Here is a 27,828-nt window from a genome sequence, read left to right on the forward strand (position 1 = left end):
CAACCTAAGGAAACCCTATTGCAGGGTTTTCTTAGCAAGATTTATTCAGAGGTGGTTTTCCATTATCTTCTTCTGAGGCTAAAGTCACCCAGTGAGTTTCATGACTGAGTGAGGATGCAAATCCTGGTCTCCAGAGTCACAGCCCAATGCTCAAACCACTATACCACAAGCTATGTAACACGGCAAGAGAGAGAATCCTGCCTGGGCAGGTAGAAAAGGTTGCATGTTCTTTTGTTCTGTGGCATCTGTTTATTTTTGTTGTATTTAATGTGGCACCATCTTCATCTAATCCCTAATAAACTCATATCAGTTATAACATATCCTTACTTGATCTCCTAATTGAAAGGTAATGCATGTGAGCAATTTCTAAAATGCACTGTCAAGATTTCAAACTGTGTGATTGTGTTGGATGTATTTCCCACTCTTTGAGTGTATGGAGAGGTCCTGAACAACTTAGAGCTTTCTTGGTGAAAATAGTGACACTGGCCAGAGAACAGGAATAGAGATATATAAAATTGCCCTGTAGCAGTAATAAATAGGCATGGTGAGGGAAATTCCAGAGCCTTTCCACTGTCCAAAACAAATAGTTGCACCATAAAGTCTGTTTTATTTCTAAACGAAAGACTCAGTCATCGTGTATCCAAGCTACAAAGATGATAACTGCATGCCAATATACAGGCAAATGAATCTCAGTGTCTACAGAGCGATTCAACAAACCTGTGCCTATACCTGTACTCATAGTTACATGCAAATATACAAAAAGTATGCTTGGAGAAACTATATACTTGGCAAACCTAATGCCTTACTTAGAATACAGTGAGAAGACAGGTGCTTTTCTTGCTGAATGCTTGGATTTTAATGTGCAGATGGAGAAACGTGCATCAAGGAAATAGAGTTATATTAAGTACTGACCCCATAAAGGAGCTCTAGGGAAAACTATCATTTTTCCAAATGCTGAAATATTTCTAGTAGATCCCTAAAGGCCTAGGTGTCAAACTCTAACTTTTGCTACGTAAGAATTTTAAAAATTCAACAAGGCTGCTCAAGAAAGTTGATTTCAGAATACAGAAGACTTTATATCCTCATTTTCAGAGTTATATATTAGCATTCTGAGCAACTACCTACCAGACATATAATGCGATGTATAAAACTGTCAAGTATACCAAAAATGGTAGTATGCACAGAATTTAGCTCCCTGAGAACTTCAGCTTTAAAGAACCAAAATGAAAAGATGACTTTATATCCCTTAACAAATATGGAAATGCTTCAAAATATGACATAGATTCAGAAGAGACACCAGAGCTTGGTTGCATGTTAGGCACTGATCTCCCATTCCTATGAACCAAGATGGTTGTCTACTGTTTTTTGAGGCAAACCAGTACATTCTCATATACATACTTTTATTGTCCACAATGCTACAACTAGGTTGGTTGACCTCATTCTCCTTCTCCGTGTTTGTCACCTGATTCTTCACCTTCAACTATGTAACTGTGTGAGCAGGACTCTTCACTAAACTTGCACTAAATATGGGAGTCAGGATACATATTCTAGAATCGAGAGCAGGCATCCTCAAACTGCAGCTTTCCAGATGTTTGGGCCTCCAACTCCCAAAAGCCCTAACAAGCTTGTTCAATTGTCAGGAATTCTGGGAGTTGAAGGCCCAAACAGCTGGAGGACCGCAGTTTGAGGATGCCCGATCTAGACCAAAACCTTAAATGCTGAAACAGTTGCTGAAAAAGAGGTTTTTCTATATATATAAATAAAACATTTTTTTCTGTTAGTGGTACTGAAATCATTGTGCTTCTTATAACTGATGGCATCTTAGAATTGAAGAAATGCAGTAAGTTGTTCATTTCATGCTCAGTTTATCATCTGACCAATGGGAACTGTTTCTTAGCTTTCAGAGTAAAGATGAATAATAAAAAGTGTGCACATATTTTTGCATATTGTTTACCCATGAGCATAACCAAACTTAGAGATGATGAGAACTAAGAGATCCTAATGATGTAGATTTAGTCCATGAAAGCTAGTCTCTAAAATCCAAACTAGCTTGGTCGAGTTTATCTGCACTTCTTAGTCCCCAGAATGTTATTTCACCCAAACAAACTAGGAGCAGTTAAACCCATGCGCCGGCTGAACTGCTGACCTGAAGGTCAGTGGTTCAAATCCATGAGACAGGGTGAGCTCCCATCTGTCAGCTGCAGCTTCCCATGCAGAGAAATGAGAGAAGCCTCCCATAGAATGGTAAAACATCCAGGCATCCCCTGGGCAACATCCTTACAGATGGCCAATTCTCTCACAAGAGAAGCAACTTGCAGTTTCTCAAGTCACTTCTGAGACGATTAAAAAAACCAAACAAACTGTGTCAGATGAACTAGCACTTCCAAATTGCACATAATTATAATTATAATTATTTTTATCGATACCCTGCTTTATCTCTCCTGAAGGAGGTTCAAAGCGGTTTACAAAGTGGCTGATCACATAATTTTAAATATACAAATATGCAAACATTAAAACAGAATTAAACATAACAACATTAAAAATTCACAGTTAAAATCCATTAAAACATATTAAAAGCTTTAAAAAACCATGGCATACCCTGATTTGATCTCAAAAACCTTATTTAAAAGCCTGTCGGAATAAGAAAGTTTTAGCCTGCCGCTGGAAGGACAGGAGGGAAGGGGCTGTTCTGGCTTCCCTGAGAAGGAAGCAGAGTCAAGGGGCAGTCACCCTTCTTGCTAAACCTTCTCTGTTGCTGCATTGATTTCTACAGGTCATTTTAGCTTCATAAATGTTAAATCAACACTAACATTAATCTCAGGTAAGGGCATCCGGTTTCTAATTAATCAACCAAAGTTCAAAACAAGAGTTCCAGATTCGGTTTAGAAGTACTGTGGGCTTTAAATGTGATTCAAAGCAGCACTAAGAATTTATATCCCACTAGGAAAAGCAATGACTCATTTAGACAGGGGGATCTCAGTGGCAAGAGATTTTTTTGCACACACCGGCTTCCAGGGAATTCAGGCCCCATTTACACCGCCACATAAAATCCGAATTATTTGCTTTGAACTGTATTATATGAGTCTCCACTGCCATATAACCAAGTTCAAAGCAGATAATCTGGATTTTACATTGCAGTGTAGATGGGGCCTTAAAATCTCCCCTTTCTCACACTTTGATATTGCTATTATAGGTCCTACCTATGTATCCTTTTTTCTTTCTTTGTTCTTTTTTGCTTAAAAAAAAAAGGCATGGGGCTGACAACTTAGAGAGCTGCAGCCATTCACAGTAGAGAAATGAGCAAGATGGACCAATTTCACCTAAAGGAGCCTTCAAATGCTCATAGCCTGTTCCTTGAAGCACAGATAGGTAATCAGGAGAGTTATTTCTGCACAGGGCTAAAGCAGCAGCAATAGAAAATCAAAATATTCTCTAAACACCAATCACCATAGCACCCAAGCCTCTTCAGGAAAGCAAACACCCTAACAATAAAAATATTAGGTGGAAACAACACACATATACCATTTATCTACAAAAAAAAACCCCCCATCTCATCAGATAGTACTTAAGTAGTGACTTGTTAAAAAGGTAGGCTTCTAAAGACAGACTTAATAAAGCCTAAATTGATGGAAAAGAGAGAAAAAACTGGGAAGGCCAGTCTTCAAAGGTCTGCTCTTGCAAAGTAAAAATAGAATCAAAGTGAAAACAAATTACTCTATGCTACATTCCTCCAAAGGAACTGTTACTTAGACTTGCTTCTACTACTAAAAAGGTAACACAGGTTTGCAGCACAATATCACAATAAAGTCACCATATGTATGGTAACTTTTTGTGTATATTATATATTGTGTATATTATAAGATGTGTATGTGTATACATATATACATACACACACACATACACACATATATATATTCTCACCATCAAAAGCAGCTTACAGAATGCCTCTTACGCTACCTGAGTAATAGCTTTAAAGCACTACACTAAACACACACTTCACTTTAAAGAAAAGCGGGGCAGGGTCTAGATTGATTGATTGATTCATTGATTGACTGACTGATTATTTGGCCTGTGAAATACATTCCCCACATTGAACAATGTATTGTGAGACATCACTCTAAATTGCTACCTCTCACTTCCACTGATGGAAAAAGTTCCTCTTTCTCATTTGGCGTAGTATAGCAGCCCCTTCACTGAGATGTCATTACCTCCCAGTATTTTCTGGCATGTATAGACAAAATGACACTTGCATGCACCTTAACAATAAGCACATTCTGTGTTTTAGAATTTTTCACAGATGTAATCTTAGCAATAATTTTGGAGAAGATTTTAAATGTAAAGCCATCAAGAACCAGGACTGCATTTTAGGTGCTTGGCTGCTCTTTGTTATTAAGCAAGGTGAGATCTGCTAGGCTTGATGAGCAGCGACAGTATGCCAAAGGTCATTACCATTAAAACATGCCTCAATGACCAAGACAAGCTACACTATCACAAGATGGAGTTTGTGGCGTAACCATCAATGTTGATGTATCTAAAAAGTAAAATTAGAGAAAGTTGGGATGGAGGGAGTGGAATTCTTCCTTTAGATGTGTAAATGATCTCGCAATGAGCTATGCAGTGCAACTGTCTACAAAACTGAATTGTCCGCAGAAACAAACATATTCTGAAGATTTGCCCAAGACACATCCTGGTGGAGAGAAAATGATTCACTGGACCAACAAGTTCAGCCTCTGTTCTGGTTTAAGCTGCTTGCAGGGAGTCATTCTTGTGATAAATGACAAAATCTTCACTACTGTACCTTCTTCTCACCCTATAAGCAAGGTTGCTCATCACAATTACATAAAAGATACAGGTGGAATGATCTTGAGCATTATAAGGCACCCCAATAGTCTTTCTTGGTAAGTTCATCTTGTGAACCACCAGAAGTTTGAAATGGCAAGAGGAGAATTCATTAATATGCTGAGATTCCCAACCCTGCTGTAAGATGGTCAAGTTCTAAGAGGGAAATTAATTAAACATTACATTACTTCAGCTTCAGAGAATTACAGCCCCACTGCCAACACAACTTGACAGCTCCAGTATCCATTATATACACATGCAGAATTGATGCTCTAGGAACAGCCACACCTCGCCAATCACTCTTGCGGCAGAGCAGAAAGCAGCAGGCCCCACTGTATCAAAAGAAAGCAACTAGCCAGAGCAGTTAGAGCATACAGAATTTGAAGCTGAGATAATCAAGCAAGCGGGAGAACTGAAGAAGACATACCATAAGAAGAAACACAATTACTGATGTACTACATCTAAGATGTATTACTGCAGGTTGCATGGCAAAGACTGCACTGGCCAATTTCAAAATGTTTCAGAGCAAAAGAAATCAAATGACATAAAATGGTGTGACTGCATTACAGATAATGGAGCAATTGAATCTATTAATCATGGGGTTAATCTATTTATTCACCTTGGGAAAATGACTGATCAGAAGAAAGTCTATTAAAAGAATACAATGATTCAGGCGCCACCTCCATCACTTAGCAAGCAATCAGAGGATGACCCTTTGAACCCTGCATTAATAAAAGTCTCATTAAATGCAAACCTGCAAGACATTAATGTAAAGGGGCTCATTAGTCTGGAGAAAATGCTTGCCTTGAAAGTTGCTTATTTTCTTATGTAAATGAAGGTCAACTCTCTGATTATCAACTGTTGAGCTGGGCACCTTAACCAACAAAACCAGGAATTTGACATGAAAGAACATTACATGACACTTGCAGAAAATGTGAGACTAACTGTTCTACTTCAATCCAGAATAAAGACCATTATGTCACTGACACACACATTTCACAGCCATAACACACAGATATATAACTTGTTTTCTTGGACAAAGAAATCAGCTAGTCATGTTCCCCCTTTACCTTTCTGAAAAGTAAATTAGCACTATCTGATGAAATTTCAGAAATGGCAACAGAAATAGAATAAGAATAAGATCTCTAGAGTCAGGATGCTTGACTTAAACAAGCTCCAACTTAGCTATAGCTCCCTCTTTTAACAACCAGAACTGAATTATCCAAATATAATCAGTATGTGTGTATTTATGCATGTGTTTATTTATTTTAAAGATGCAATATACAAACATTTTTGACAGGGAGTTTGGGATACTTTTATGCATTATATATTACTTTTTAAATACGTATTTTGTACTAGTCAGCATGGTTTAGGTTTGAGTATTGGACTATGATTCCTGAGACCAGAGTTTGAATTACCACTCAGTCATAGAAACCACTGGATAGCCCTTGGGCAAATCATTCTCTCAGACACAGAAGAAGGCAAAGGCAAAACTCACTCTGTACAAATCTTGCCAAGAAATCTATTAGATAGGTTTGGCTTGGGATCACCATAAGAACTGACTTGAAGGTGCATCATAATTTAATCTGAGGTGGTAACAACCACTGTGAGAGCTAAAAATGTTTTCAAGATCTTCTTCACCAGACCTGCCCATTGGACACAATCTTGTTCTAACGGGTTCACCGACTGTGCTGCAGGACTGAAACACAAAATACAAAGAATGACCTAAACTAGTGGCTCCCAACCTTTGGTCCTCCAGGTGTTTTGGACTTCAGCTCCCACAATTCCTAACAGCTGGCAAGCTGGCTGGAATTTCTGGCAGCTGAAGTCCAAAGCAATTGGAGGACCAAATGTTGGGAACCATTGGCCTAAAATTTTCATTATTCTGCGAAAGTCAATGAATGGTTTTATTTTACTGATCCCAACCCAGGTTTTCAATGTTTTTGCTTTGCATACATATATATCCTACAGACATATATATGCTACAGACATAGTTATTATGTTGAGTCAAGAATTGGGAAAAATAATGTCTCCAACATTTTTATGATAATTGTAACGTGCACGCCATTCATATTTGCAGCAATGGGAAAGCACTCAAATAAAGCAGAAAAGCATATACTATAGGGGAAGTACTGGTAATAAGTTTAGATTGCCTTACTGATTGGCCTCATATTTTTAGTACTGCAACATAGAAAAATTATAAATTTGATGTCAATCTAAATGAGCATCAATTGTGGATAATGTCTGACTGCATGATATTGCTTTCAATGAGATACAATATTGAGTATACATTTTCATTCGTTTTCACTTTCATATTCAAATAAGGAATTGGGCTTATTCCAGCTAGACTGGAATATCCTCAATGACATCACCACATATCAAATCAAAATGGCTTAATTGCTCCTTGCTATATTCACTAAAGCATAAAAATTAAGCACAATGATGGATATTCATAAAAACAAACATAGGAAATTGGAAAAGGTAATTTAAGAGACATCTGAGGAACAATCAAGAAAACTATAGATTAAGTGAAATTCTCTGAGCTATACCCACAGATCTTCAGTTAAGTGGTAAACAGATATTCCCCTTGAATATCCCAGATACAACTTCTTTTGTTCTTTACTAATACAGAATATAAACATCTCACTATAACTTTGAAAATATTCTGAATGTTTAGTCCTTTAAAAAAGAGGAACAACTCAATTGATATACTACAAAAATGTTCTATGACCCCAACAGCACATTCCCTAGTTAAAATAGAATATTAAAGTATAGAAAAATGTATTTTTAGAATAAACTATATCCCAGCCTCTGCAACTGAAATCTATTGCGCAAAGCACTCTGAAGCACAGAAAACTTGATCTTCTTGTAAGCTCATCAGGAAAGATTACAGGAGGTCACAGGAAAACATTGCCTGAAATTATAGAAGCTAGGAGTTCAGGAACAAAATAAACAGGTCAGCAGCATAGTGATGACATATTAACACCAAGAAAACACTACATAACCAACCTCTGTAAGGTAGCTAAGTGAAGTATCTCAGAAGATTGCTTATCATCTGCAGGACTCAAGTCACAATTGCTTTTGGCAAAGTGATCAGAAAAAATTGCAACCTAGAAAACGTTTATACAGTCCTGAAAGCCATCACCTTTCTCACTATGGAGATGCCACTGCACTATGACTGCTGCTTCAAAATCAGTCTCTGAAGTCAATGTGACAGAGGCAGAATCTCATAACTGCCACATTATTTCAAATGAAGGAACAAGTCCAAGAAAGCTTTAAATCCTCCAAAAAGCAACATATCCATATACATAATCTAACGTTAGAAATTAAAGCACATCTAGGTGGAATTGAGGCAGTCTGCCTCCTTGAACCAAACTGCAGGTCAATATTAAGAATTCCAAGTCAAGAAAGAGTAGGATGTGGCTTATCATAGCCTTCTAGCTTCCACCTCCAATTAACCATTATGAAAATATAAGCAAAGCACAATTGGGTTGTTAAAAGTTTTTCAGGCTGTATGGCCATGTTCCAGAAGCATTCTCTCCTGACATTTTGCCTGCATCTATGGCAGGCATCCTCAGAGGTTGTGAGACCTCACAACCTCTGAGGACGCCTGCCATAGATGCAGGTGAAATGTCAAGGGAGAATGCTTCTGGAACATGGCAATAGAGCCCGTAAAACTTACAACAAACCAGTGATTCCGGCCATTAAAGCCTTCGACAATACAAAAAACACAATTGCCCATTCAAGCCAATTTAGATTTAAGCACCATTTGGGCAGACAGCCTAATACTGAAAGAGTTAGCAGTAGCATTCTAGTAATAAGACTACCCTGTCCTATTACACTGCCAAAAATAAATTTTTGTCTATCCGGTGGATGTTTCCTCATCAGTCAAATGATCAATCACAGTAAATAATTGTCAAAGAGCCCATAGAGAAAACAAGCTGTTTTCCAACAAGGCTTTTTTCCAGCCACAAACGGTAAATTTAAAAACATACTTCATTTTCCTTCTGCTCCTTCTCATACGAATTTTATTTCATGTTGAGGTTGCCTCTCCCAAAGGATTCACAAAGCATGCTAAGGATAGGTTTTGTCCTTTAGATAACATCCTCCTACCCAAGACTGCTTCTTCAGTTGCTCTTGGAAAATAAAGACAGCAGTAAAGTAAATCTTGCAGAATCTGTATATAAGGACATGAAACTCACAGGCCTGAAGGGAGCATATTTAATCTTGTCTGTACAGACACATAATGTTGATTGGAAAATGCCTGGCGGGGGTTTGTTTTCCTTAAGATGCCTTCTTGAGCAAGGAAGCTGGAGAGACCTCAACAAAGGTAGTCTCTGAGTCACAGAGAAAGTATTGACTTCTGCTATGCCTTATGCCGACACAAACAACTGCCACTTAGGGAACAGACAACAAAAAGCGTAATATCTGTTCCTGAATTCCATGCTTATGCATAACATATTTAAGCTTTCAGTAATGCAATCCACAAAGATACAGAATTAACTTATGTCCTTACTCTCCTAATTAGACTAATCCCCAAAAACAATAGCCCATGTTGAAGCAAAAGGCAGGAGACCTACTTATCAAATGGCCTGTATGGAAAATGCCAACTAGTTGTTGGCTTACTCCTGAGGAACAAATACACTCCAGGCAATCATCTGTTTGCAAATACTGCCATTTATTAAAAAAATCCACCTTGGAAAGAAGCTTCCAAGCTTATCATCCAGGGCTAACACAGCATGTCAAAAGCTAGCCGCTGTTGTCTCCACACCCGTTAGAAGAGCTAGAAGATTTAAGAGTCAAAACATGCAGGAAAGCCCATTAGACCATCAACTTTCCTGCCAGCAAAAACGCATATCATTCCACAGGGATATTATGAAGCTTAAGCTAACAGACTCTTGAAAACGTAACTCCTAGGAAAAGTATAAAGTTAATATTACCCCCACATACTCACATTTTGCCTATGGTCAAAATCAATCTGTAGCTTAGTATACAGAATCCAGTACAGCCCCTGTATCCATAGGGGATACATTCCTGAGATTACAGTGGAAACAGGAAACCAAGGAAAATAAGGAACCTTGTTGAAATGAATGACTTCCAACAGAAATTACTATAGAGTTGCCCTGGAAGGCCTAGAAAAGTCATAGAGAGTATATATTTTGTCAAATGTGGATAGGTGAAACCATGAGTATTGGTTCCTTGGTATTTTTATGTGCATTTTATCAATGGATTTTAACTTGTCTTTAGTTAGTTAAGTTAAAAGACAAGTTAAAATCCATTGATTGGAGCCCCCGGTGGCACAGTGAGTTAAACCCCTGTGCTGGCAGAACTGAAGACCAACAGGCTGCAGGTTCGAATCTGGGGAGAGTGCAGATGAGCTCCCTTTATCAGCTCCAGCTCTCCAGCTCCTCATGCGGGGACATGAGAAAAACCTCCCACAAGGATGATAAAACATCAAAACATCCAAGCATCCCCTGGGCAACATCCTTGCAGACGGGCAATTCTCTCACACCAGAAGCAACTTGCAGTTTCTCAAGTCGCTCCTGACACGACAAAAAAAACTTGTCTTTTAACTCTGTGTATCTTGTTGTACGTATGTGTTTTAATAGTGTTTTATCTCTTGTTTTAATGATGTTTTACCCTGCCAGGAGAGGCAGGTAATAGATTTATCATCATCATCATCAATAATATAAAAATAACTTTTACACTATAGTTTCTTACCGCACGTTGACCAACGCATGGGTCACCTTGCTGGCTGGTTCCTTCCACTGGCCAGCATTAGTAGACAATCTCAAAACTGAAAGAGAGGAAATAAAACAGCAATTAGGTTCTAGTGTAAAAATCAACAAAACAAAATCCAACGCAATATACTTCAATATGTCACAAGTATATCAAAAACATATTTTGAATTTGTTTTCAATACAATTCAAACACAAAACAATTACATATCTAGGAAACAATATCCCAAAAGTCTTCAGGGAATATTTTTGCAATTAATTCCCCTCCTTGTACAATGGACATAAACCGAAACTCCTTCATGGGGGGAAAAAAAACAGTCTTTCTTGGCTAGGAAAAACTAGGAACATTCAAAATGACACTATTTTCAAAGTTGGAATCCCGATTCCAAGTACAGTACTGCCCATAGAAATATCCTTGGAAGAATTGAAAAAATGACGGAAACTTCTGCAAAACTTTTTTTTACCAAAGGAAAATATCAAGAATCTTAAACAACTCACATACAGGAAAACTTAAACAGGTACACTAGGGATACCACATCTATTGTTATACTATGAAGCCTATCAAATTCAACAACAAATTAAAATAATACAGAAACAAAACTGAAATACACGGTTTCCTTTAGATGTGAATTACATCAAGGAAGATTCAATAAGAGGAATAGCAGCCTGAGATTTTGAACAACATACCTCTCCATTTATGCCAGATTGAAAATGTAGTAAAGAGATAAGCATTTTTATCTCTTTTTTGTCACCCACTTTTTATATTGTAATGATAAATACATTGCTTACAAAGAATGTGAACATAAAGACCTTTATAAATGCACTAATTTCTTCCAAAATAAAAGGCAAAAAACAGGTAGCCAATTAAAGAAGCAATTGGAAAATACAAGACACACCTAGATTCAAATGCACCAAATCATTTATTTTCTCTCCAATCACACTGTAAAAATCAACAGACCATTAAGTCAGTGTGAATCACTGACTTAAGGGTCAGTGTTAAGCCTTTAGCATTATTTGGAGTATTAAGAGATGCAAAAAATAATGCTAAAGGCTTAACATTCAAGATCTATTCTGTAGTATTAGAAACCAAATTCCCTGACCCTACAGATGTCAGGAAGGTTTTGATAAATGACTTCCAAAGCAATATAGGCAAAAAACATGATCTTATTTATGGAAAATTCTGTCATTTAAGGCAATCTTTACTAGTATTAAAGAACACAGATCAAATTAATCCATTGTTAGTATTTAACATCAGGACCTCCTGGTGGTGCAGTGGGTTAAACCACTGTGCTGCTGAACTTGCTGACTGAAAGGTTGGTAGTTCAATGCAGGAAGTGGGGTGAGCTCCTGCTGTTAGGCCCAGCTTCTGCCAACCCAGCAATTTGAAAACATGCAAATGTGAGTAGATCGGTACCACTTTGGCAGGAAAGTAATGGTGTTCCATGTACTCATGCTGGCCACAAGAACTTGGAGGTGTCTACGGACAACGCCGGCTCTTTGGCTTTGAAATGAAGATGAGCACCACCACCACCACCACCACCTCCCCCCCCCCCCCCCCCCGGCAAGAGTCGAACATTACTAGACTTAATGCCAGGGGAAACCTTTACTTTTACTAACACCAATCAAACAGCAATACCAGCATGATGCTCTGAATGTTAATTGCTAGAGAAATTGTGGTGAAAATTGTTGTGAGTTTTCCGGGCTATATGGCCATGTTCCAGAAGCATTCTCTCCTGAAAAAAGGAACCTATTTACAAATGCAGTGGGAGTGCCTAACAAGTAACAGTACACTGGAACAATGTTTTCCAAATAAAATGCAAAATACCAAATCAAACAATTAATGTTGACCATAAAGTTTGACTACTCTATTTATTTATAATCACAAAAATCTTTTTATTGCTTTCATTAATTTTTCAATTAACTTTGTTTTCTCTCCTATATTTCACGTGAACATGTCAAACAATGTTATCTCAGATAGTTTTCATATATGAGGATTCCAGGATTGTTCTCTGCTTTGTTTATCTTGACACTTGAAAAAATAACATCTCCATAATAAGGTTTCACAACCATTTTCTTGCTCCTGTATATTCAGAAGTGGAAGCTTCTGCAAAAATTACTTCACCTTTCCAAATATCATGAAAACAAGATCAGGTGTTTTTGGAACTAACATACAGTTTCCTGTCTTGAAAGCCAGGAAATACAAAAGTGGAGTCAAAGCATACCACAATCTAAAAAAAGCTTTCCTGGAATTTCATTGTGTTGATGCCATTCTGCTCAAACTACAAATAAAATATAACTACGAAGACTATTACCTTGCCTCTTCAGAATAGAACAGAAATTACAGAAGAACATAATTTTGTTGCTCTACTTTGCCTGGCTTTGAATAAGCAGGTACGTTCAGTACTTCATCTATGGTTTTAATGATTTCTGACCTTTATTTTAAGAACTCGCTGCTTTATCATTATCATGCTGCAAAGAGTCATCAACTCTCTCCATTTAGAGGTTTCTATCCTTTTTATATCCTTGCATCATTCATTTATTGCTCTGGCTGAGGTATATTTATAACAGGAGAAAAAAACCAATGAGAGAGGTGCTTTAAATGTGATTTTCCTACTTCTTGGAAGGCGGTTGGACTGGAAGGCCCTTGAAGCCTCTTCCAACTCTATGATTCTATGACAGGAAAGGCTATCTTAGCAGCCCTGCTAAAGTATTTCCAGAAGCAGGCATACATATGAACTCCTAGTTCTGCTTCACGCTTTGCTCTCTGTTTCACTGTTATGTATTTACTTCACAGCAAACGTAAACAACTTAAGATCCACAGGTCACACTGAGCCCTGGACTATCTTATCTCCAATGCATGTCTCGTGGCATCTCTTGTATCGCAACAGTGGACAACAGTGTACATTTCTCTCTTAAATGAGCTGGCAAGGTATCACTAAACACAATGCATACAACAATGTGAACAGGGTTGAGAAAGAAGGAAAGGGAGAAGATTGCCATACTATGATGGAGATGGGAAAAATGAATGAATAGACAAGTGTGGTTTATGTTTGTAAAAAAAGGAAAGGTTGATAAATAGGAGGGATAATGGGGGGAGGGAGGAGAGAGAAGGGAGATATGTACCCAAGATTAGCTTTGGCTCTGCCCATTAACGGTATGCAGACCACACACTGACACTATCATAATTTTGACATACTGTGAGAAGTAATGATTAATTAGAAAATACAAATATGATTGACTAGACAGAAGGCAGTAAGAAAATAGGAATACCACATTCTGGGTGGATAGATTCAATTAAGGAAGCTGTGGCACTGAGTCCACAAAACTTGAGTAGGGTTGTTGACGACCGGATGACTTGGAGAATGACAGTGTCTCTCATGCTTAGAGTTACAATAAGTCAAAGTGAACTTGGCGGCAGATAACGACAGCACAACCACAGTCACTTTCCACATTATAAGAACACCAAAAGGATTGATCCCTCCTTTCTAAAGCAGTTCTCTGCCTCGTCACCCCAAAACATTTTCAGGCTGGAACATTTTGCTGGATGACCCACTATTCATTAATAAAGTAGATAGATAGATAGATAGATAGATAGATAGATAGATAGATAGATAGTGGGGATTGTTTCCTGATTCTATCTAACGCACTGACCTGGTTCTGTAGAAGTTTTCAGGTCCATGTGCTACCTGCTCTGTGTTTTAGGTTTCTTGTTGTGTACCATCAAATGCTTTTTCCACCTCTTGTTTACAATGCTAGTGCCTGCTGATGACTGGCTCTGGGGGCTGTGCTTGCTCTCTGACCTGAGACTAAGGCATATTTTCCCACCTGGGAGCACTATGCACACAGCAGGCTGGCACACTCTAAATGAGGGCACAGCATGTTCTTGCTGCCATCTAAATATTATATGCCTGGCAACAGAAGCAAGAACACTTTCACATACGAAGCACTTATCAGTGAATCAGGTAATCACTCCATATCCCAAGAACACTTTCAATAGTCTTGCTATTGAAGTAAAGCCACCTTTAATGTGTCATTCAGAACAAGGAACCTTTGAAACAATATTATTTCCTATTTGTGTGCTGACTGACAATCATACTGTGAAACACTTACTGATCAGGAGTCATACACATGCTTTCTCTCACCTATACTATTTTCCTGTCATGTATGTGTATTTTATCAACTGCAAGCCACATTATTCAGCACTACTCACCCATAGAATACAGGTTATCAAAACTCTGGTGCATCCTAATGATTTCATAGTATAACTCATCATAGCTGCTAGGAGTTGGAAGAAATGTATCTCCATAAGTGATGAACATATTAAACAGGTTGACCACCTTTGAAAACAAAAGAGAACAAAATTACAGTAAAAAATAAAGATGCAGGTATTACAATCAATACAAATAATGAAACTATCATTTGATTTTTGTAGACAAAAAGTGTTTTTACCAAAATTAATGTAACCTTGTTTTTTTCCTTAACTGATTATATTATTGTTTTATATAGTTCAAAGTGTACAAGCTGCTCCCAGCCATCCAAACATTGAAAGCAAATATCACACATTACCAAAAGTAATCTTAGGTGGTTGAGTGGATATCAGTTTAAGAGCAAAAGAGACTTACTCAAAACAGGCTAGCTTTTTCTAGATGCTCATGTGATTCCCTAGCTGTGCAGAAATAGCTAAGTGCATATATAAAAGGGGGGGAAAGAAATGTTTTAAGAACTGCAAATGCTTGTGAGAAGTAACTCTGATATTCTAGGCTGCACAGAATATTTAGGTATCAAAAGAATAAGAGAAAAAATATTGGTAAGGGGAGGGAAGAATCGGCTTGCTCTAGCCATCAACATCTCATATTGAATATAGGGGCTGAGGACATTTGTTGAGGGAATCATTGGTCCTCCATATATTTTGGACTACAGCTCCCATAATCTACCACTGACTATCCGAACTAGCACTTCTGGAAGCTGAAGTTCAAAACATATAATAATTCAGAGACTCCCCACTGTTTAAGGAATTTAGAATACCTCTCTTCCTGGCTATACTGGGACATTTCAAATCATAAGGGAAATAACATTTTTTCCGCTTTCCCACTCTCCAGAATGTCCTCCTCCTGAAACATGCTTCTATCAAATGCTCAGGTCTCAAGCCTACAGTCAAACACAAGAGAACAAAACAGACCTGAACAAGGTCTCTCTAGGCTGATTGGAGCTTTGAAAGGGATTAGTCCTGTTCGCTGACGGTGGTACCACTGCACTTTCTTTTCCAGATTCTACAGGCCTGTTCATCACAGTTCAATGTACAATATAATATGCCTGAAGAGGCATTTCTCCCTGATCTGGGCAAATTACACAAATGTGTTGGGGTTCCAAATAAATAACTATATGCCAGAACAATTTTTGGACTCATCTCCACTGCAATTAACCTGCATTGTTTCTAACTCAATTACATGGTAACACAGAAATGTGATGACTGGGAACAGTACTCCTCAAAATATCTACAATGTACTTTTTAATGAATACCCTACTAATTAGATTCCTTTTAAAAAGAAAGTATTCAGGCTTGTTTGCCCTAAGTGGCACGAATGTCTCTCCTTGCTCTGCGCACACAGATAAGACACTCACCATGAGAGCCAAAGTAAAGATGTTGTGTTTCGCCAACAGAATAGTCTCGTTGGACATGAGGAACTTCAATAGATTTATCAGAGCTGCGAAAAGAAAAGTCCTCTTTGAATACAGCTGCATTTTCATAACCAGATACCTGCCTGAAATCGAAAAAGGCAGCATGTGTTCATTAATTAGAATTCCGTCTCTCACAGATAAGTGGCAATGGGAATGGAAGGCTTGTAGTCCCCAATTTATCAGGCCTGCTCAGGTTTATGTTGAATCACCTGCCACTCAAATCAATTGACATAGACAGTTTTTCCCTGCTTGTCAGCACATAAAGTAGCACCCAGGACCTAAGAAACCAGCTGTCTGTTCTCAGCTTCATATTCTGCCAGCACAGGAGACCAACAGTCTACCTCAGCTGTCACCTGGGCTGACAATACACAAGGCACAATGAAGTACAATGCAGTTAAACAATAGTATGAGACACTTTGACAGATTATTTAGGGGAGCACACAGCATGTCAGTCTCCTTTTAACAAACCTGCTTGAAAACAAAAATACTTTAGTCACTGAATTCTATATCCCTGCCTGAAGTTAATATCCTACAGTAGAAAGCAAACAAGTTAGGAACTCTAAGTGATCTGGATCACAAACAGCTTATGAAAAATTCCTGCACTCTGAATACTGACAAGAAATGTGTATATTTGAGAGCATTATCAAAATCACTAAGACAACTACAGAAAGTAATGTTCAAACAGGTACTTTTGCTTGGAGAATATGCAAAGGAATCTACTTCTGGTTCTGTTAAACGATCAGACTGAATGCTGTATTCTGCCAAGAGGAGGTCTGGTGTAGATGTGGCAGTTATGTGACCATACTCCTAGGATGAATTTCTACAGCCAGGAAGACTGTTCATACCTTTCTAGTTGGATCGGTTTAATGTCAAATTGCAAGCTTAATTTTAGAGATGTAATTTGAGCTTTACTTGGAGGGGCATTTCTACTTATAGAGACACTGCTGTGCATGAAAGTAACAAGCTCTATTATCCACTAGGTGACAACACAAGAACAATGGAAATGTGATTTGAAGCTCCTAGAAGCCAAAAGAAGAGCCAATGAGCAAACAAGGTGATTTAGCATTCTGGGGACACAAAAGCTGCCATAGGGTTTTCTTGGTAGAATTTGCTTGGAGGGGGATTGCCCTTGCCTTCCTCTGAGGCTGAGAGAGTGCAATTTCCCAAAATTCACCCAGTGGGTATCAACCGCCAAGCAATTATACAAACCCTGAACTCACACAAGTCCTAGTCCAACACTCGAACCACCACACCAGGCTTACTCTAAGCTATGGCTACTTTTCATTTTTCCCCTGAAGGCCCATATCTTGGGTCCTCTCGTTTAGAAGTCACCTGAAGATTTACAGCACAATGTGCTTGCCATTGCAGTAATAGGCATTCTCTTTCCTTGGGCAATTCACACAGCTCTCGGGGAGTTGTGCACATTGATAGAAATTTCGTTTGAGAGTGCCATGACAAATTATGTTTTTAGGATTGTGGCTATACCCTTAATGCCATGCTGCTTCAGCTCAGAAGAGACTTTTGCCCGCATTGTGCTTCCAGGCATCAGCCTTCAGAGCGAAGCAGCAGCTTCAAATGGGCTCTTCACAGAGCAAAGAAGCTGTTAAAGCATGTTTCCAAGGTAACTAAGCCTCCATGGCAAATGTCACCATCCAAGGCAATCACTGCTTGGGACTCAGACAGCTGCCCTGAGTATCTGTAATGGCAGTTTACTGGGCACTTCTCACATCAGCAACTATAATGTGTTTTTACTCATTGCCTTAGCTTTAAGAAATTCCACACCATTTCATTGGTTCTAGTGCTTGGAAGGCACCACACAGTACTCTGTGAAAATGGTTATCTGTCTTTGACTTGGCAACACATTCCGGGTGTGGGGGCAGAGACTGTCATATTTGACCATAAATTAGCACCATAAATTACTCTATTTTAGTGGCGATTTATTTCCCCCCTGCTTATCTGAAATCTCATTTTGAAGTAGTCTCACTTCTATTAATTTTCAGGAAGAACCTTTCATAGAAGCAGAAAGGTAGCTCCTGCCAGTGGTTCTAAGCCTTAAGAGTATCAGAATACACATTTTTCCTGGATCAAGCTAACAATACATACATCAGCATGACCACAACAGCATACAAGAAGACTCCTTTAGGAAGTTCAAACTTCAACGAACAGCCTTGCCCTACTATTTCAAAGTGTTGTTGTTCATTCGTTCAGTCGTCTCCGACTCTTCGTGACCTCATGGACCAGCCCACGCCAGAGCTCCCTGTCGGCCGTTACCACCCCCAGCTCCCTCATGGTCAGTCCAGTCACTTCAAGGATGCCATCCATCCATCTTGCCCTTGGTCGGCCCCTCTTCCTTTTGCCTTCCACTTTCCCAAGCATAATTGTCTTCTCTAGGCTCTCCTGTCTCCTCGTGATGTGGCCAAAGTACTTCAACTTTGTCTCTAGTATCTTTCCCTCCAGTGAGCAGTCGGGCTTCATTTCCTGGATGATGGACTGGTTGGATCTTCTCACAGTCCAAGGCACTCTCAGAACTTTCCTCCAACACCACAGTTCAAAAGCATCGATCTTCCTTCGCTCAGCCTTCCCTAAGGTCCAGCTCTCACATCCGTAGGTCACTACAGGGAATACCATGGCTTTGACTAGGTGGATCTTTGTTGCCAGTCTGATGTCTCTACTCTTTACTATTTTATCGAGATTGGACATTGCTCTCCTCCCAAGAAGTAAGCGTCTTCTGATTTCCTGGCTACAGTCTGCATCTGCAGTAATCTTTGCACCTAGAAATACAAAGTCTGTCACGGCCTCCACGGTTTCTCCCTCTATTTTCCAGTTGTCAATCATTCTTGTTGCCATAATCTTGGTTTTTTTGACGTTTAGCTGCAGCCCGGCTTTTGCGCTTTCTTCTTTCACCTTGATTAGAAGGCTCCTCAGCTCCTCCTCGCTTTCGGCCATCAGAGTGGTGTCATCTGCATATCTGAGGTTGTTAATGTTTCTTCCAGCAATTTTCACCCCAGCTTTGCATTCATCCAGCCCCGCACATCGCATGATGTGTTCTGCATACAAGTTAAAAAGGTTGGGTGAGAGGATACAGCCTTGCCGTACGCCTTTCCCAATCTTGAACCAGTCTGTTGTTCCATGGTCAGTTCTTACTGTTGCTACTTGGTCCTTGTACAGATTCCTCAGGAGAGAGACAAGGTGGCTTGGTATGCCCATCCCACTAAGAACTTGCCACAATTTATTATGATCCACACAGTCAAAGGCTTTAGAATAGTCAATGAAGCAGAAGTAGATGTTTTTCTGAAACTCCCTGCCTTTCTCCATTATCCAGCGGATATTGGCAATCTGGTCTCTCGTTCCTCTGCCTTTTCTAAACCCAGCTTGAACATCTGGCAACTCTCGCTCCATGTATTGCTGGAGTCTTCCTTGCAGGATCTTGAGCATTACCTTACTGGCATGAGAAATAAGGGCCACTGTACGGAAGTTTGAGCAGTCTTTCGCATTTCCCTTTTTTGGTATGGGGATATAAGTTGATTTTTTCCAGTCTGATGGCCATTCTTGTGTTTTCCATATTTGCTGGCAAATAGCATGCATCACCTTGACAGCATCATCTTTTAAGATTTTAAACAGTTCAGCTGGGATCCCGTCGTCTCCTGCTGCCTTGTTGTTAGCAATGCTTCTTAAGGCCCATTCAACCTCACTCCTCAGGATTTCTGGTTCTAATTCATTCACCACACCGTCAAAACTATCCTCAATATTATTATCCTTCCTATACAGATCTTCTGTATAGTCTCGCCACCTTCTCTTGATCTCTTCAGCTTCTGTTAAGTCCCTGCCATCTTTGTTTCTTATCATGCCAATGTTTACCTGAAATTTACCTCCAATGTTTCTAATTTTCTGGAAGAAGTCTCTTGTCCTTCCTATTCTGTTGTCTTCTTCCACTTCCATGCATTGCTTATTTAAAAATAGTTCCTTATCTCTTCTGGCTAACCTCTGGAATTGCGCATTTAACTGGGCATATCTCCCCTTATCACTGTTTCCTTTTGCTTTCCTCCTTTCTTGGGCTACTTCCAGTGTCTCAGCAGACAACCATTTTGCCTTCTTGGTTTTCTTTTTCTTTGGAACGTACTTTGTTGCCATCTCCTGAACAATGTCACGGACTTCTGTCCATAGTTCTTCTGGGACTCTGTTTACTAAATCTAGTCCTTCAAATCTGTTCTTCACTTCCACTGTATATTCGCTAGGAATGTTAGTGAGATCATATCTAACTGGTCTGTGTATTTTCCCTGATCTCTTTAGTTTTATTCTAAATTGAGCAATAAGAAGTTCGTGATCTGAGCTACAGTCAGCCCCAGGTCTTGTTTTCACCGACTGGATGGATGTCCGCCACCTTTGGCTGCAAAGGATGTAGTCAATCTGATTTCGGTGTTGACCATCTGGTGAAGTCCATGTGTAAAGCCGTCTTTTAGGTTGTTGGAAGAGAGTATTCGTTATACACAGCGAGTTTTCCTGGCAAAATTCTATCAGCCTGCGTCCCGCTTCATTTTGTTCTCCCAGACCATGCTTGCCTGTGATCCCTGTTGTCATTTGACTTCCCACCTTGGCATTCCAGTCTCCTGTAATGAAAATGATGTCTCTTTTTGGTGTATTATCCAGTAAGTCCTGCAGATCCTCATAGAACTGATCTACTTCTGCTTCTTCAGCAGCTGTGGTTGGGGCGTATATTAGGATCACTGTAATGTTGAAAGGCTTTCCTTGCATTCGAATTGAGATCATTCTGTCATTTTTTGGGTTGTATCCAAGCACCGCTTTAGCAAATTTCTTATTAATTATGAAGGCTACTCCATTTCTTCGATGTTCCTCTTGTCCGCAGTAGTAGATCTCGTGGTCATCTGATGTGAAGTGGCCCATTCCAGTCCATTTCAGTTCGCTGACCCCCAGAATGTCTATCTTTAGTCTTGACATCTCACCAATAACAACATCCAATTTGCCCTGGCTCATAGATCTTACATTCCAGGTTCCTATGGTGTGTTGATCTTTAGAGCATCAGATTCATCGTTCACCTCCAGTACCGTCGGCCGCTAGCCTTCAAAGTATATGGTAGCAAATTGCAATGCTCCTTTAGGAACCATAAGGCAGGCTTCCACCATCCCAGATTCTTGTTTTAGCCTCCAGTTTCAGATTCTACATAATTATTTTAATTGCCCAGCCTGCTTCTAAGAGCAGCCAATTGTACAGGAAGCTATAACGAAAATCCACAAGCAAATAAGAGTTTTCTCCAACATACAACAGCTTAAGGTTATACAGGAAAATTATGGGAAATCTTGATGACCTACCTGAATCTTTTCAGTTTATATTAGCAAGGCATTTTCAAAGCCAAAAAATAACAGGTGTTACACCTTCTCCTATAATCTGGCTAACTCCACCCTTTAATCACCCTTCAAACTACAGGAAAGGGGATTCCACCTGAACATTAGGAAGAACTTCCTAACAGTGAGAGATGTTCAGCAGTGGAACTCTCTGCCCCTGAATGTGGTGGAGGCTCCTTCTTTGGAGGCTTTTAAATAGAGGCTGGATGGTCATCTGTCAAGGGTGCTTTGAATACGATTTTCCTGCTTCTTGGCAGGGCTTTGGTCTGACTGGCCCATGAGGTCTCTTCCAACTCTATGATTCTTTGAGTCTATGACAATATCATCCAAATCCATGCATACACACACACACACACACACACACTGTAAAAATTAGAGGGGCAGTGTCACAAGATTCTATTCATAATCTTCAGAACACACCATTGTCTACAATGGACTTTATTACCGTTGCTGACAATAAAAATTCAGAAGGCTATATACTTTCCAGAAGAATTTGCATGGCTCACTGGGTCCCACACCACATGAGGGTACAATGCTTGACAGTCCTCTTAAAAGAAGCGAACTGAGACAACTTGAGAATATTTCCTCTTCTCTTAAAATGCTGCCTTTTGTTCTCTCAGATCACTTTGGATTTGCTCCAAGGCAAAAAAAAAAAAAAAAAAAAGCAATGGGCACATGTAGCAACAGAATACTTCACGTGCCCATTACTTTTGTGCCTAGATTCACAACTAGCCACAAAATTTAGGATCTGCTTGGACCATTACAATGAAATTTACATTTGGAAGGCAAGCAGGTTTAAGATGGCCCCTTTCAGAGGAAGAATGAGGGATCACTATTCACTTACCATATGTTCAGTAATTTTAAACATATACTGCTTTCAAGCTGCCAATCAATGTGCAATGAAGAAGAGTGTCCTTAGCTAAGAGGCAATAAGATTTTAACATTTTAAAATGCATATAGTTGTCAAACTAATAACTTCTGCAATGCACTTGAAATTGGGCTACCTTTGTACTAAGTTCGGAAATTCCAGCTGGTTTAAAATATGGCAGCCATATTGGTTAAAAGAACATCCAGGACTGAGGATATTACACCTATACTAAAGTCACTCCACTGGATGCCAATTAGTTACTGGGCAAAGTACAAAGTATTGGTTTTGACCTTTAAAGCCCTACATGGTTTGGGTCCAGGTTACCTACAGGATTGCCTTCTCCCATACAATCCACCCTGCACACTTAGGTCCTCTTGGGGGAGGGGGGGGGGAGGGGGGCACTACTCAACCAGCCAGAATCCGACTAGCGACCATCATCATTTCATCGACCACCCCAAGACTGTGGAATGACCTGCCAGAAAAGCTCCAACAGCAAAATGAGCTGTCAGAGTTTAAAAACCATCTAAAGACCTATCTCTTCCAGCAAGCCTACCCAGACAGTTTCAACCATGTATTTCAAACTCATGTTCTGTGCTTTAATCTTTGTTCTGTGTATTTTAATGTGCATTTTATAGAAATACATTTTAATATGTATCTTTTATAGAAACACATTTTAATATGTGTATACATAGAATCTTTACAACGATTATATGTTTTAACTATGCTGTAACCTACTTCGAGCCACGAGGAGAGGCAGGTAAGAAATAAAATTATTAATATTATTACAATTATTGTTTATTAATAAGGAAAAAATCATTCCAAAGAAGAATATTTCACCAGTTTTTCTGTGCTATCTCAGGTATTTATCAGGTTGACATAAAGATTATCCAATTCCCATTTCAAATGGTCCAGGGTAATTTCAGCTCACCTTATTTCCCAAATATTCAAGTAACAAAGGAGACAGTATGATACTGAGACCACCACACTTAAAGCTCAAATAGTTTGTTCTATAGTTTACTCAGACTTGAATGGGTGTTCTCTTCTTTTAACTGCTGTTATCATACTTCTTAATATGAAAGGGCTTAAACCCACCCACCTCTACCCTCAAACTCTTAGAAGCAAAAGAAAACTACAGAGCTGAATAGAGAACTTAAAGAGGAGGTGCTGCTCCCAAATAACAACACTGATATTTTATCTAACTATCCTTCATTATAGCTTTCTCTAAATTTCTACTCTCTCAGATAACTGCAACTGGGGGGTGGGGGGTGTAGGATCCCCTGCTTTTAAACTGTTATCTCAAGATACTTTTTAAAAAATTCAGATTGCTGAAAATTGTATGGTTCTTCAGCTTCCAGAGTGTCAAAATGTCTGCAAATGGACACTTCCAAGCTCAGCAAGCGCTGTGAGAAAGGAAATTACCTGTTCACAGACATAAGCTAGCTGTCAGAAAACCATTAGAGAGAGAAAAAAACCCTGTTTTAAGATCTTTTTCTGTACTCTGGGGAGAAAAAAACCTTATATTTGTGGACATCAACAACCCCTTTTGATTCTGCGGCTCCAGAATTCAGCCTAAACTGAAAAGAATTCAGCATAACATTTCCTGTTTGCACAGTTTCTATTCTATTTATTATTTTGACATTTCAGCGATACATATGTAAAGCTGTTGGGGGTGATAGGAAAATATGAGAAAGAAAGAAAGAAAGAAAGAAAGAAAGAAAGAAAGAAAGAAAGAGAAAGTCAGCAGGGTTCACATAAAATCCTTCATCAAAGGCAGGTTTGGTGGACTAATGTACAATGGAATCGTGAAGGGCCTCCCTCGCCCTCTAAAATTGCCAAATATCTCCTCTTTCTAATAGGGTAAAACTTCAGAATGGTTTGTCAAACACATGCCAGGTAGAAAGATATCTTTATACTGTTGTATAAGATATAGTAAAAAATTAGAATAGCCGTGCTGAGCTTTAAGAAGACATATAGCCAAAGGCTTTTAAGTATTAGACACTACATCCATTTCAAATGACCAGATTCAATTTGCTCAACTCCCTCATGGTACCCTAGAAAGAAAGATTTTTTTTTTTTACTTCCTAAAGAATCAGGGGCAGCTCCAGCTTCAAGGAACTTATTCCTATGAATGCCCCACTTTTTGAGGAAGGGAAAAAAGGCAACTGACCCAAGAGTGTTCCAGCAAATCTAGGCATGCTCCGGGCAATATCCAGTTACTAAATGAATGAAACTTCCCTAGATTTGTTCATTCTCCTTCATAGGGATACAAGTTTCACCTGAGAAGAGGCAGAAAGGAGGAAAACCACCACTAAAGCGTTCATTTCATGTACGGTTTAAAAAGGAAGCTGGTGGCCTTCTCAGATAATCAGAAAAGCCCTCCTGTGGGCATAAGATTATTTCCTAACTTGAAATAAAGCCAAATTAGGTCAGACCAAAAGATAACTGTATGTGAATGCACATTCTCTAATCCTGAGATTAACTACTAGGACTATTGGCTTTTGCTCTAAACTGGAATCAGCTCAAGGGTCTGAAGTTTGAAGCAGCCATTGGCAGCAAGCAGATTACTGTTGACAGAAGAATCATCTGGGTGCCAGATGAAAGAAGTGTTTGATAGATCTTTCCAGTAGCAGAAAGCAGAAGCGTTAGTTCATGTTAACTAGGGTTCTCATCTTAATCATACTGTAAAAGTTATGAGTTTGAGTCTAGTTTCAAGGAAACTCACCATATTTCGTTTCCTTGATAATGTAACTAGATTAAGATAGGTGAGGAGAATCTGTTATAGGGAAGAGAAGACCAGTGAACACATACTCTTGTATTTCATGCTCAGTAGATTAAACATAGAGAAATAATCACATTGATACTCATGGATCTTTAGAGAGAAATTGTAAGATCCCATGGAATAACAAATTCCATGTTGGCTGGTATAGATATCTGATGGAATGCCCGCTCAAGAACAAAGTAACGAGCTGTAATCAAGACTTTCAGCTTGGTGAAATAGAAAGGTTAATTATGCATTCAAATTAATTAATTATGAAGAATTAATTCATTAATGATGATAAATGGTTTCTTCAGCACAGTGTTTCTCAACCTTCCTAATGCCCTGGCCCCTTAATACAGTTCCTCATTTTGTGGTGACCCTCAACCATAAAATTATTTTCGTTGCTACTTCATAACTGTAATTTTGCTACTATTATTAATCGTAATGTAAATATCTGATATGTAAGATATATTTTCATTCACTGGACAAAATTTGGCACAAATATCTGATACGCCCAAATTTTAATACTGATGAGGTTGACTTTGTCATTTGGGAGTTCTAATTGCTGGCATTTATAGTTAACCTACAACGAAAGAGCATTCTGAACTCCACAAATGATGGAATTGAACCAAACTTGGCACACAGAACTCTCATGACCAACAGAAAATATTGGAAGGGTTGGTGGGTATTGACTTTGAGTTTTGGAGTTGTAGTTCACCTACATCCAGAGAGCACTGTGAACTCAAACAATGATGGATCTGGACCAAACTTGGCACGAAAACTCAATATGCCTAAACGTGAACACTGGTGGAGTTTGGGGGAAATAAACCTTGGCATTTGGGAGTTGCAGTTGCTGGGATTTATAGTTCACCTACAATCAAAGAGCAATCTGAACCCCACCAATGATAAAATTGGGCCAAACTTCCCACACGGAACCCCCATTACCAACAGAAAATGCTGTGTTTTCTGATGGTCTTTGGCGACCCCTCTGACACCCCCTCGTGACCGCCCCAGGGGTCCCGACCCCCAGGTTGAGAAACGCTGCTTTAGCACCTTCAACTTGCAATCTTATAATCACAATCTGCATGTGAGATAAAGTAACACATATTAAACAAGTCAGGAGAGATAGCAGAAGAGAGTAGTAAAAATGGCAAAATGGTTGACCAGAAAAGATATACAGTATAAGACAAGACTGAAGCAATTAGACACTTAATCAGCTCTTTCTTCATGCTTCTCGTTGCCTTCTGCAGCAGCAACTCCTGGCTGCCTGGGTCAGTGGTCCATCCACAGAAATGAATCTGCTTAAAATTCCTGTCTCCCTTATAGTATTTATAAAATGGCACACGGTAGATTATAAGAAATTTCTACATACCGCAAGGAGAATGGGAGGTTTGAACAAATTCATTTGTGGAGAACACTCATCCAACCAAGGCACTCAGGATTTACTGCTACAGAAGCCCATGAGAAGTGTGAAGAAAGAGTCCTTGCAGTCACCTTCTCCTGCACTCAGTGGTACTATGCTGTGGTCCTTCTTGTTCAAGTGCAAGAAGACTCACAGCTAACATGCACCACAAGTCGCCAACAGCAAGTTCTGCCTCAGGCTGGACAGCATCCTGGCTCAGATTTATACAGATAAGAGTCCAAAGCAGGAGTCCTTAAACTAAGTCTCAGGGGCCAGGAGTCCTTAAACTAAGTCTCATTTATCTGGCCTTTGCTTAGGGTCAACCTAAGTCTGAAAAGACTTGAAAGCACACAACAACAGCAATTCTATCTCATCAGCCAAAAGCAACCCCACACTTCCCACTGAAATACTAATAAGTTTATATTTGTTAACATTGTTCTTCATTTTAATTATTGTATTGTTTTAAAGTGGTTTTGCCCTACAAATAAGATATGTGCAATGTGCATAGGAATTCATTCATGTTTATTATTATTTTTCAAATTATAATCTGGCCCTTCAACAGTTTGAGGGAATGTGACCTGGCCCTCTGTTTAAAAAGTTTGTGGACCCCCTGGTCCAAAGCTTCCCACATTCACACACCTCACAAAGTTATTCTCCTGCAGCAAGTGACCAGGACAAGGCTGCAAAGGGATGAGAGGATCTGTGAAATGATGAGAGGTTTGGATCTGTGCCAAGCATTTCACTTTGATTCCTGTCATCTCTCACGTTTCTCATTATGAGCAGAAACACTGCAGCTGGCATGCTCCCTGGAGGTGAGCGACCCTGAAGGAGGTATGCCTGTCAGCTGGGCTTTGCTGCCGCCTCTGCTATTATCCTATGCCATTTCATTAATAGGTACTTGACCATTCACATTTTTTGTTATCCATTCAGGGGCCTGGAATCAACTCGCTGAAGATATAAGGCCACTGTAATTCTTTTGATATGCTGTAAATATAAATAAAGCACATACCAAGAGTTATAAAATAAACTACTTCCCATAACTGATAACGAAGAAAGAAATGAAGTGAATTACACTGCACAAACTAGAAGGATCTAGAAAACAATCTACTTCTGGGGCCTGTCATAGCCATCACTATCCCAACAAAAATGACAGGGTGTTCATTCAAGTTTTGCAAACATCTTGG

At 39.2% G+C, this 27,828-nt stretch overlaps 1 protein-coding gene across 2 annotated transcripts in view; it reads right to left on the reverse strand.

The window, feature by feature from the left end:
* ARMH3 (armadillo like helical domain containing 3) overlaps nt 1–27,828 on the reverse strand; it is a 158,906-nt gene that overhangs the window by 70,467 nt on the left and 60,611 nt on the right. For both annotated transcript variants that reach the window (XM_060768246.2, XM_060768249.2), the window contains exons 21-23: nt 16,200–16,282; nt 14,788–14,914; nt 10,561–10,636 (exon numbers count right to left, since the gene is read on the reverse strand). In XM_060768246.2, the coding sequence (XP_060624229.2) occupies nt 10,561–10,636; nt 14,788–14,914; nt 16,200–16,282 (286 nt within the window). The remainder of the gene's footprint in view (nt 1–10,560; nt 10,637–14,787; nt 14,915–16,199; nt 16,283–27,828) is intronic.

Source organism: Anolis sagrei, chromosome 3, assembly GCF_037176765.1.
Source record: "Anolis sagrei isolate rAnoSag1 chromosome 3, rAnoSag1.mat, whole genome shotgun sequence".
In the NCBI taxonomy this organism is placed as follows: domain Eukaryota; kingdom Metazoa; phylum Chordata; class Lepidosauria; order Squamata; family Dactyloidae; genus Anolis; species Anolis sagrei.